General features: G+C 47.3%; 1 protein-coding gene across 4 annotated transcripts in view; it reads right to left on the reverse strand.

Annotated features, from left to right (window-relative positions):
• Positions 1-12,802, reverse strand: part of LOC124035998 (cotranscriptional regulator FAM172A homolog) — a 221,709-nt gene that overhangs the window by 65,794 nt on the left and 143,113 nt on the right. For all 4 annotated transcript variants that reach the window (XM_046350020.1, XM_046350023.1, XM_046350022.1 and 1 more), the window contains exon 10: positions 10,317-10,401. In XM_046350020.1, the coding sequence (XP_046205976.1) occupies positions 10,317-10,401 (85 nt within the window). The remainder of the gene's footprint in view (positions 1-10,316; positions 10,402-12,802) is intronic.

A 12,802-nucleotide genomic window follows, 5' to 3' on the forward strand; every position in this document is an offset into this window, starting at 1 on the left:
AAACGTTCCCGTTTTAAACAAGATATTTTGTCACAAAAAGATGCTCGACTATGCATATAATTGACAGCTTTGGAAAGAAAACACCCTGACGTTTCCAAAACTGCAAAGATATTGTCTGTGAGTGCCACAGAACTGATGTTACAGGCGAAACCCAGATAACAATCCAACCAGGAAGTGCCACATTTTTTGAAACCGCCTCATGCCAATGACTCCTTATATGGCTGTGAATGAGCTACGAATGAGCTTACGTTTTCCACGTATTCCCCAAGGTGTCTACAGCATTGTGACGTCTTTTTAGGCATTTCCATTGACGAATGGCTGTAAGGGACCATATATGGCATGTGGTCACATGGTGTCTCCCACAGAAGATCTTGCATAAAATACTAAGGTAGCCATTTTTCCAATCGCTTCTTATGAGAAACCAATTGCCTCGACGGATATATTATTGAATATATATGTTAAAAACACCATGATGATGGATCCTAAACAACGTTTGCCGTGTTTCTGTCGATATTATGGAGCAAATTTTGAAAAAAGTTTGGCGCTATAGTTGTAGCATTTTCCGGTCGATTTGTCAGCCAAGCATGATGAAGAAACGGGAGCTATTTCGCCTACAAAAATAACATTTTTGGAAAAAGGGAACATTTGCTATCTGACTGGGAGTCTCCTGAGTGAAATCATCTGAAGTTCTTCAAAGGTAAATTATTTAATTTAGTTGCTTTTCTTATTTTCGTGAAAATGTTGCCTGCTGCCAGCAGAGCCTAGCATAGCATTATGCCATGATAATCTTACACAAATGCTTGTCTAGCGTTGGCTGTAACGCATATTTTGAAAATCTGAGATGACAGTGTTGTTAACAAAAGACTAAGCTTGTGTTTGAATATATTTATTTCATTTCATTTGCGATTTTCATGAATAGGAAAAGTTTCTAGGGGTATGTATTTATGTCCGCTGCGTTATGCGAATGCGTTTGAGGCTATGATTACGCTCCCGGATACGGGATTGCTCGTCGCAAGAGGTTAAAGACAGATTAGACACCGTAACACAACATTCCATCGACCCCCCTAATCACGCGCGCGCAATTTAAGTTGTGCGACACCTCTAGGGTAAAGGTGTGAGGCTAAAGCCCATCTACTCTACGGGATGTGCTACGGGCCAATAAGATCCATGTCGCCAGGCACTAATCTCCTTTTGACCTGTAAGCGCCTCGGCCGGGCGGTGACGTGAGATGTCATGCAGGCATGACTAAGTCGCCTGCTAAATGGCACATACCGTTATACAATCTCAGATGAGGGAGAAGGACGTCCACATGGAGAGTTAAGAGGCTTGACCTGGCAGCCCACGACAGGAAACCTGGCCATGGTGCATACTGTACGTGTGCTGTGCTCACCCTTTTGACCTGCATGGTGGGCTCAACTAGGGTGGGGGGGGCTAGAGTTCAACCAGGGGACAATTTACACCCGGACACATGCCTTACTGCATACCGTGCTGTTTCCATACAGTGGAACATTCGAGAAGACAGCAGGAAGGAACACATCCACACCGACAACACCTATAGCTTTGGCAAGACGAAAGCAGCGTAGATTCCGTGTAAGAGAGTCGATTGCATTCTGTTTGCCTGTAGCAAAGCCCCCACGTCCAAATACCCGTAAATAAAGCAGCAGGAGGTATGGAGGGGAAATGACGAACAAATAAAAAGGAGGGGGTTGCCTTGGAGATTGAAGCACTGTGATTGGCCGAGGGACTTGGGTAGCAGAAGGACAAATGGACAAATCTCAGAAGCTAATAACAGCGAGTACGGCACAGCCCTCATGGGCAAATCTGGCACTAAGATGATAATGAGATTAGAAAATCCACTATATTGCAGCAAATTGTATAAGTGTTTCATTGAACCTTGTTGAACCTTCATTTATGCACAGCTCGGGCTCTTTCTCTTTTTCTCCCCTTTCCTTGAGATGATGGGCGGCGTGTGTGAGGAGGGAAGACGGCGGAAAAGAACGAAAGCGCTCCTGGGTACAGTTTACCTAGTGCAAGGGTGAACCAGGGAGCCAATACCATACACGTGGCTTCCTTAACATGTTACATCTGCTTAGCATTCATATAAAGCTATCATTACTCTGCTACTGCTTCTGCCAGCACAAAATATCTCATCACTACCCAGTCCATGCGCACACAGGCTACACTCACACATGCATAAATAACATAGAAATAGACCAACAATGTCAGATCTATGCAAGGACTATAATCAACCTCTAATGACCACATATGAAACAGATGTGATAGGAGATCGCATCTTGGGAGAACTTGGGTTTCGTGTCTGCTATCACCTAGTTATCTTCCAATATCGGTGTTCAGTAAATGACAACAGCACGAAAGTGAAATGTAATATCTGAATAGAACATAGAAATATCTGTCCAACCTGGTTAGAATATCTAGAAAGAAAAAAGCTTTTCAAAAGGATTCACACATGCATTCACCCAATACTCACCACGCTTCCTAACCAATATTCACACTACTATAATAATCATATTTTATGCATGCCATATGTGCCATGGGTGTCCCTTGTGGGCATCAAAGCCACAAGACCCCTGGCATTGCAAGCGTCATGCTCCACCAACTGATCCACACAGGACCACAATACACCCAAAAAGGCGAGTGAGAGCGGAACGCCGGTAGAGTTGACTGGTAACGCTTACACTAATATTGCGTAAAGGTTGCATTTAAATGCATCACCCTCCACTACATCCATACTAAATCCTAACCAACATTCACAAACCAATAGATAGATGAGCTCTGCTACTCTGGGGGGAAGAAAAAAAAACAACAACAACTTTACCTGACCTTCTGTGTTGCTTAGCAACCGGTTGCCATAACACTCATAATAAATAAATAAAAAATGCCGGAGCGAGATACAGGCAAGGGATGTTATAAGAGAAAGGGCTCGGAGATAAGATGAGACCAACAGCAACACAAAAGATGACATAAAGGCCGGGTGAGGCGGTTTTCAATGTGACACCTGGGGGGGGGGGGGGTGCTGCAACGTTTTCACTCTTTTACCAAGTCAGCCTGACCGGCTTATTATCAACTCGACAGAGCCACGAGGGACCACTACTGGACCAGTAGACTCGACTGGTCTCCTCAAGTATTCCACCCAATACTCCCAGCCATGCTACTCTCAATGGAATCACACAGTTGAGCTGCCATTCTCTGCCATGCTATACACACTTAGAACCACATACTGTGCATACAGTCGATATAGACATACATTCAACATATTGATTTTGGGATGCAACAATGAGCTCGGAATGTTACCATTAAACTACCATTGATGCTGTATTCCTCTCACTGAGGAAACGGACAGACCTCTCCAAGGCCATGGTGGAATCATGTCTATTGACTGGTAGTACTTGGTATCCAACATGTCCTACCTCTGATCTGACTTCAGACACACGTCAGAGAACACCAAGATCAAATTGGACAGACACACACAGTCCTTTCAAAGTGATCAAAGTGACCCGGTCTTTGATAGAAAGCAACCTCCCGTCTATCGTCCCTGCTCCGTTGACAGAGGAGACAGTCTAGTCTTTTGAGGTAGAGAAACAGGGCAGGAGGGAGAGATGAGGAATGGGGTGTCTACCAGAGCGTGGCCACTGACCTGACATTTCAAAACAATCACAAGCAATTGTCTACCAGACAGGTGTGGAGGGTATGACAGTGCTCTTAATCTGTCTGCCATAGGTCCCTCCTAAAGAATTAGCTTCCTCTCAATGTTCCCTTCAGTATCAAGGGCGTTCTTTTTTTATATATATTGTCGCCCTAACTTTACGTTCACGGGCCTACGACCCTGTGTCAGCCTATTCATTCAGGGCCAAAAGGAGTTCATACGCAATTGAACCCGCAAAATGCTGTGCAAGACCTTTGAGTTGTGTAGTTTTGTATTTTCTGCCGGTATGGAAATCGAGGTTATTCTATTTCTCTCTGCGTCATGACACGATGACTCTTTAACCTGCCCCCCCATCACAATGTCTCCAAAACAGGCGTCAAAAGAATCCATACAGTACAAAAATGATTGAATATCGCAGTGTTGGGAAGGGCTTGCAAGTTAAGCACTTCACTGTACTTGTGCATGTGAGAAATGAAACTCGAACAAAAGGGAAACAAAGAGAATGACTAAGTAAGATCTCCTGTACGGCTCCAACTGTCTTTACCGAAGCTCTTCCCCCTCCACCTCCTCCACACCAGCCTCTCTATTTTTCACTCGGCGCCATAAACATGACCCCGTCAGAGGCACAACAAACTCAGAGACAGAGCAAAAGGGGGGAAGGAGATTATAACTATTTTCCTCTCTCTCCAGCACTCTTGATCCTGTCTGCATGGTGTTATTGGGGTTCATTACATAAGGCAGCCAAGTGGGTCAGGGCCCGCCAGTCTGCTCCGGAGCACACAGATCAAACACTTTAAAGAGGAATAGCAAATGAACGCCATGTTTTCAAGAGAGAGCGAGAGAGAGCGAGCGAGAGCGAGAGCGAGAGAGAGCGAGAGAGAGAGAGAGAGAGAGAGAGAGAGAGAGAGAGAGAGAGAGAGAGAGAGAGAGAGAGAGAGAGAGCAGGTAGCCATGCGGTTAAGAGCATTGGACCAGTAACCGAAAGGTCACTGGTTCGAATCCCCGAGCCGACTAGGTGAAATAATGCCCTTGAGCAAGGCACTTAACGCAAATTGCTCCTGTAAGTCGCTTTGGATAGGAGCGTCTGCTAAATGACAATGAGAGAAATGGAGAGAGAAAAGGAGAACCCCCCCCCGCAAAATTACGAGTGTCTACATGAAACTGTATTCCCTCCACCATGGGAGCAAGTGGGAGGGTGGAGTATTTGAGCCTAGTAGATGAGAGCAAGAAAAATTCAATACATGACACAAGCAGCACAATGATTTGTGTCAATATGTGTAGTGGTGGCGTGTGTTTATACAGAGGAAGAGGCACATGAAAGGCTGTGCAGAATGTGGAGAGATAAAAGGCTGATGAGGCCTGGGAGGAGATGCTGATTACAGCAGCCAGTGTCTCCCCTGAACATAGACATAGACATCTCATTCATTCCCTCGTTCACGCCTAAGAATCCCTTATATACTCAGCTGCCAGCTCCTGCACTATATTTTTCCAGTCTATTGTAATAATCCTCCAGTAGACAGGATCTACCATTCCACAAATAAAAAGTAGCTTCCTCAAACACCATAATATTCCCCCGACACAGTCACCTCCGTCTGTATCTAAAAAATGATTTAAAAAACAGCCATTTTTTATGGTGGTCTCAGAGAGGAGGACACTGCCGGGTCAGCGTTTTCCACAAGCGTGTCAGTTGAAAGAGAGCTTGGCACCAGTAAAATCCAGACGACAGCTAGCCCCGGCGATGAGCCCCGTGATGGGATCAGGATCACGGGTCAGAGTTCACCTCTGGTTCACCAACGTTTACCCTAGCCATTTCCTGCGACGCTAGCTCTAGGCTACGCTAACGTCCGCAAAGACAAACAAGAGAGAAAGACGCCCCTTCCTCTCCCCATTTGATCTTTCGATGAGCCAGCAGACAACCCCCCCACCCTAAAAAAAAAATAAAAAAAATAAAAAAATAAAGTCAAGCTGAGAAAACAGGAGGTGGTTGAGGAGGCGGGCTGCGTTTCCTCTGACAGTTTAACTCAGCAGGTAAACATCCATCAGGCGGACGGACGTGGACCTGTAGGTGGAGTGTGGAGGTGGCGACAAGAAGAGGCGTTTCACGATCAAAAGTAGATGCCGGACCAACGACACTGCAGTTCAGCCTAACCGGCATGTGGGCACGGCCACCGCAACACGCGCAAGCGTACGTACATACGCACGCACACAGACACACAGCTGACCCACATTGTACGTTGTGCGCTTCGTTCCACAGACTCACTTTTAGGAAAGCTTAGAGCTCAGGTAAAACGGACCAGACGTCGCTCTCATTGCTCTATTTTACACTCTTGGTTCTAGCACTCAATGTAAACATTCTCGCTACTTGATTGAAAAAAGAAAAAAAGAAAAGTGCTTTTCAAAAAGAATGATATAAAACTCCTTCAGTACATCAAATAGGAGCATCTTCATCTTGATGAACACAATGAGGGTTAATTACGGGCCTGTGTTCAGAACCTTGTAACGGACCAGGGCGCGTAATTAAAGTTCAGGTACACATTAACGTACTTTTGTTAGCCATTAATCAGTGTTTACGCTGGGCCTTTGTAATTCATAATCAGGTTCAACAATGAGTAATCGCTAAGGAGTAGGTACATAATAGAGAGGAGGGAGTGCACACTGATCGTTTCCACTCTCCCAACCTCTGTGGGAGAGAGAGGGAGGCAGAATGGATAGTAGGCCCGTAGGGCGATTCCACGCCAGCGGGAGAGGACAAATATTTTTGGTATCTCAGATTTGTCTGGCAATTCTAACATAGGAATTCCATTGGGAGGAAGAGAGTTCTTTTTTAAATTAAATTTTTTACAATTGTATCTCAAACTGTTTTTTAGAAAATCATGATGAAAGTGGCCATTTGAGACCGACAGTTGAAGTCGGAAGTTTACATACACTTGGTTTGGAGTCATTAAAATGAGTCATATATCGACAGAACCTGAAAGGCCGTTCAGCAAGGAAGAAGCCACTGCTACAAAACATCCATAAAAAAGCCAGACTATGGTTTACAACTGCACATGGGGACAAAGATTGTACTTTTGGGAGAAATGTCCTCTGGTCTGATGAAACAAATATAGAACTGTTTGACCATAATGACCATCATTATGTTTGGAGGAAAAAGGGTGAGCCTTGCAAACCGAAGAACACCATCCCAACCGTGAAGCACGGGGGTGGCAGCATCATGTTGTGGGGGTGCTTTGCTGCAGGAGGGACTGGTGCACTTCACAAAATAGATGGCATCATGAGGATGGAAAATTATGTGGATGTATTGAAGCAACACCTCAAGACATCAGTCAGGAAGTTATAGCTTGGTCGCAAATGGGACTTCCAAATGGACAATGACCCCAAGCATACTTCCAAAGTTGTGGCAAAATTGCTTAAGGACAACAAAGTCAAGGTATTGAAGTGGCCATCACAAAGCCCTGACCTCAACCCTATAGAAAATGTGTGGGCAGAACTGAAAAAGTGTGTGTGAGCAAGGAGGCCTACAAACCGGACTCCTCTGTCAGAAGGAATGGGTCAAAAAATTAACTCGACTTATTGTGGGAAGCTTGCGAAAGGCTACCCAAAACGTTTGACCCAAGTTCAACAATTTAAAGGCAATGCTACCAAAAACGAATTGAGTGTATGTAAACTTCTAACCCACTGGGAATGTGATGGAAGAAATAAAAGCTGAAATAAATCACTACTATTATTCTGACATTTAACATTAAAATAAAGTTGGTGATCCTAACTGACCTAAGACAGGGAATTTTTACTCTGATTAAATGTCAGGAATTGTGAAAAACTGTGTTTAAATCTATTTGGCTAAGGTGTATGTGAACTTCCGACTTCAACTGTACACATGCCTCCTGTAAGACCCTACAATCGGTGAACCGTACGTGATACAGACATCTTGGTGTCATTATAGTCCTTATAGTGCGCACTAACATATGGAGTATGTCTACATTCTGAAATACAAATTGACAAATTCATTTGTTCAACACAGATCATAAGCTTTTCAAACAAGTTCGTACGTGAGAATTACCAGTACTATCTGAGATACTGACAATATTTTACTCTCCCACTGGTGTGGAATTGCCATATAGCAGACCTGGTGGATTTGGTCGGACTCCTGTGTTTACAATTCTATCGACCCGCTCACACAGGCAGAACCAGACGCACACTCTAAACAGTGAGAAAGTTAGAGGTATAAACCTTTTACTACTTTAATACACAAGTGAATTTGTCCAAACACTTATGACGCCTTCAAACGGGGGGACGAGCTACACAAATCATCTCTAAACGGTAAATGTATGTATGAATGTACTGTCGCCTCATATTAAATATTTGATCTCAAATCCAAAAAACGCTGGAGGATAGAAAAGTTTTAGCTTCACTTTCTAACTAAATACACAGGGAAGTGTATGGCCAGGCAGCAGCCACACACACTTCTCCTAGAGCCGCACAAGTCACCTTGCAGTGGGAGGAGGGGATTCACATTGTCACTGTTGTGTGCCTCTAAGCCTGACTCTCGAGTGGGCCTGCCCATCCCTGCCATTCTTCCTCTCTCTCCTGGCTATCTGCTCTGTGACTGCAGCCCAGCCTTGGTGTGTCAGACCCTGGGAAGGCCCCAGCCACCCCTCCCCAACCCCGGCCATCCTACAAATCCTGCCCCCCCCCCCCATCACAGCACACGGGGAGGCTTTCCAGCAGGAGATTTGTTCCACTTTATCTGCATATTTAGGCAGTGTTCAGCGTGCTCCTAACTGATAAAATTCTGCCAATCTCTCAGGCCGCTGCCAGCGCTGGAGCAGTGACCTTCTAGGGGAAGATTCCTTTGAAAGAGGGAATGAAAATGAAAGAGAGAGGGGTGGGAGAAAAGCTAGCCAGGCGAGCAGGGAAGCGGTCCAGGTTTTATCACGTTAAAAACAATAAACAGAGATGTTAGCGGACACCCCAACCCCACGCTACAAAACTACCCCTCCCTCCCTCCATCTCTCCCTCCATCCCTCCAGCCCATAAGTGGGGCATTGCCATGCTGGTACCAGTGTTGTTTTCACAGATGATTAGCAGCAACAGCCAGACAGGCCTGTCTCCACGTCACCATGTCCATCTGCCAAACACCAACCAGCATGGATAACCCCTACGCTATAACCACTACCGCACAGGGAGAGAGGGAGTGAGATAGCTGGTTGGAGGGAAACTCGTCCCTTCAGTGCCGCCACTGACTCCATCCTCACTGCCGACTGCCACTCAAACCCCACATCTGACGGACAGCCAATGACATGCTTTGGTTTGCCTTCAGACGTCTTAGTGTACGTCTGATCAGGCGCCATTTTCCATAGCCGTCCAGTAGCCTAAAGCTTGCCGGACTTCAGACGAGTGCAGTTGGCTCTTGGTGTGGTGGGAGTGTGGGTGTGTGTGTGTCTCCGATGTACAAGGACACGGATGAGTGGGAGGGAGGGACAGAAGGATGAATTGAGAAGCGTACTCCGCAGACAGAGGGTCGTGGTACTTCTGACATCCTTCCCTCAACCTTTGTCACCTCTGGCCGCTCTCTCGTGAGTGGCGGCGCAGTGGTCGGTGCCGCCAAGGACACAAAGACGACCAAATCAACCTTTGACATGAGACCAGAGTCCCGCCTCCAAAGACTTGCTGAGCTGGACGACGAATTCTCGTCCACTTCCTCTCACTATCGCCAACGTCAAAGTCATTCAGGCCAACGGGTCAATCGAATGTGCCTGGGATAAGACGAGCCTGATAACTGGCGCCTATAGCGGCAGAACCTCACGGCGTAACGTTCAGGGTTTGTGACTTACCAAGGAGGAAAACACTTTTGAACGGTGCCTATTTTAAGATCCTTTGAGAACGTAACAGTGGCTGGTACGTAACATTAAAATGTCACAGACTTAGCCAGTGGTAACTCGTGGGATAGACACCGGCTGGAATGCGGTTTTAACCAACTCAGCGTGCAGGATAAAGACCCACCCGTTGTATAGATGAGTATAAACAACCTGACCGGCATATAGGCCGACTATTAATATTGATATATTACATGGCAACTTAGCTCGGGATGCATATGGTATAACATAGAGCAGACGTTTCTTGGAGACGAGACCACCAGTTAGTTCACGGGCCACCCACTGTCCTCTCAACCATGTGGAACCACGTTGTTTTGAACCCGGCAGATCCGATAACGACGGGAGGCATGGCTCCCTGGAAAAACATGCATGTCGACCTATACATTGATCATGACGCCATCCGACAAGTGAGGAGAGGGTAGTCACAATAAGCCCGCATGACCACCGTTAGGGTAGTCGTCGAGTGACATGAAGGTACATGCACACAGACACACTCACTCACACACTCAAATGTTCCATTTAACGTACGGGCAGTTGTCGAGGCCCCGTCACCATGGTCCATCTTTATCATCATGTTCGGGATTACAGATTACAGGCCTAATCCTGAATTAAGGGCAAATTCTCTGGCTGTGACATCATCACTACAAACCATCCACAGAGAGGCCAGAGAGAAATGGAGCAAAACACCACATGAAAAGATTAAAGCGAGAGAGAGAGAGAGAGCGAGAGAGAGAGATGAAAGGTGTAAGGAGTGTTGAATCCACAGTCACACACGCTACCTGCAGAGACGCGAGGACAGTCTGATAGCATGGGCTCCACCGGTGTGTCCAGGGGCTCGGGGCTTGACACCCAGTTACGGCAGTGCTGTGGGGGAGGGGGGAGACAGGAACAAGCAATTAAACGCCCTGTGACACATTGCTCAGACAGATCTGATATTGTTTGTGGTTGCGGGGGGGGGTTACACGGCACACCAGGTGCACCAGGGGGGTGGTGACCCACAACCCCCCCTCCCCTTAGGGGAGTCCACAGTCCTACACTTAGAGTCTTACCCTGTCTTGACCTTTCCTCAGGTGAAATGCTTTTTACAGTACAGTACATATCAAGCCTACACCACAATGTGCTTGACACACGACTTCAAAAGAAGCGTGTGTGTGTGTGGTGCGCGCAAGTGTGTTGGATGAATCCGTGTGTGGCTTTTGTCCGGTCTCGTTGACGGTGCAGTGTGGTATGTAGAGTTTGATGGGACGCTGGAGGAGCGAGGCAGAGAGGGGGGATGAAGAGGAGGAATGCATGGAGAAGACGTTCCTGAGATAAGATAAAAGTTAAACAGAAGAAACAGAAATGTAAAAGAGATTAGGCTGTGTGCAGCTGGCCTCTTTCTGAATCACTGCTTATCTACACTTGTTTACCTTTCGCCCCAGTCCTCCTGACAGCCATTACAGTGCTATGTGTGAGGGGGTGTGTGTGTCTGTGTGTTTGGTGGTGGTAGGGGGGGGGGGGGGTCTTCTCCTACAGAGCTCTGCAGCTCGCCCCTACCCCATCCTTGAACTCCGTCTACGGCCACCCCTACCCTCTTCACCCAAACCCAGCGACCTCCCCCTCTCCCAAGGCCCTGCTACTGCCTGACAGAGAGGGTCTGGCTGGGGCCAATCAGGGAGGACAGCACCTCAACACATCCCTACCCTGTCTGGAGACATGATAGACCCACGGGTCACATCACACCTCCGCTGGCCTGTCGCAAGCCCCCCCCACTCCTGCGTCATCTGGACACTCCCGTGGGTGTAAGAGAGAGAACGAGACAGTGAGCATGTGTGTGAGAGACAGAGTGAGAAAGAAAGAGAACGCGCGTGTGTGTGCTTGAGCACTTCTGCAAGATTGAGACAAATGTGGTGAAGAGGCCACACCGCTCGGTCGGCCCTTACGCTTTCTCTCTGTTGTCCTCGACACATCCGGGGCAGGCCCCTTTCAGATTGATATACCACTGTACGCGTCTTCAGCAGCCTACAACACTCTATTTTCAGCTTTTTCCTCCATGACAACAACTTCAGCGACTTTAGGAGAGGATTCTCACACACACACACACACACACACACACACACACACACACACACACACACACACACACACACACACACACACACACACACACACACACACACACACACACACACACACACACACACACACACACACACACACACAACCAAGATTATCTCATTTGTGGTGCCGTGAGGTACGGTGGTAGAATCATGGTGCGGGGAAGTTATTTTGAACAACTCAATGTAAATTCAACGGAAGGACTGTCAGTTCGAGGAACTTCCGTCACGCACAAGTAGTCCGAATCAATCCACCTTTATTCATGTCTCCGGCGAATTATTAACAAACACACAAATGTACCCGACGAGGAAGTACGGAGAGAAAGGGATGTATTGATGGGGACGTAGCTATAAATGTCAGCACACATCCGCGTTGCAACCTATCAAACAAAACACACCCAAACAAGGGAACGTTAGCAAATCCTCCATGTCGCCGCATTTGGAGTGCTTCTCCTTCCCCTCGTTCCTCCTTCATCCTGTCAATGGAGTGTGGCAGGAGTGAGCAGTATGGGGAAGAGAGAAGAGCTGTGTGTGTGTGTGTGTGTGTGTGTGTGTGTGTGTGCCATCTTGGAAAACAGGCGTGCATTGTTGTATTTTTAGATGCCGAGCTTTGCCCTAGTTGTGCTCTTTGGAGGGAGTGCAGGCAGGCAGGCAGGCAGGCAGTCAGGCAGGCAGGCAGTCAGGCAGGCAGGCAGGCAAGCAGGGCTCCTTGACTGGTACATCAAGTGTCTCATTGTATCTCCCTAATTCATTCCGTCTGGGAGAAGAAGACGTCAGCTGTGCTGCGCTGTGAGCGAGGGGAGCCATTTCAAAGACAGCCCTCCCGCTCCCTGCCAATGGAGGAACAGGGGCCGGCGTTTCAATAGGTTTGCCAAGGCAAACCCCGGCGTTGAGGGAGCAGCGAGAGCAACTGTCAGAGAAAGGCTAACCCGCTGCACGGGATTAGAGGATGGAAGTTGACAAAAGGAAGGCACATCGGGAATCTCTCACAGACATGATTATTCTCATCGCTTCAAGCCGGGGCGCCGATCAATGGTACTGCTGAACTGAGCGAGACGCCACGAACATAAACAGGTCACCCTGGTGCGAGCGTGTGTGTGTGTGTGTGTGCGTGTGTGTGCCCCGCTCCAGGTAGGGTTTGAAAGGGGGAATACGTGTCAAATGAAAGA

Source organism: Oncorhynchus gorbuscha, linkage group LG05, assembly GCF_021184085.1.
Source record: "Oncorhynchus gorbuscha isolate QuinsamMale2020 ecotype Even-year linkage group LG05, OgorEven_v1.0, whole genome shotgun sequence".
NCBI classification, from domain to species: Eukaryota; Metazoa; Chordata; class Actinopteri; order Salmoniformes; family Salmonidae; genus Oncorhynchus; species Oncorhynchus gorbuscha.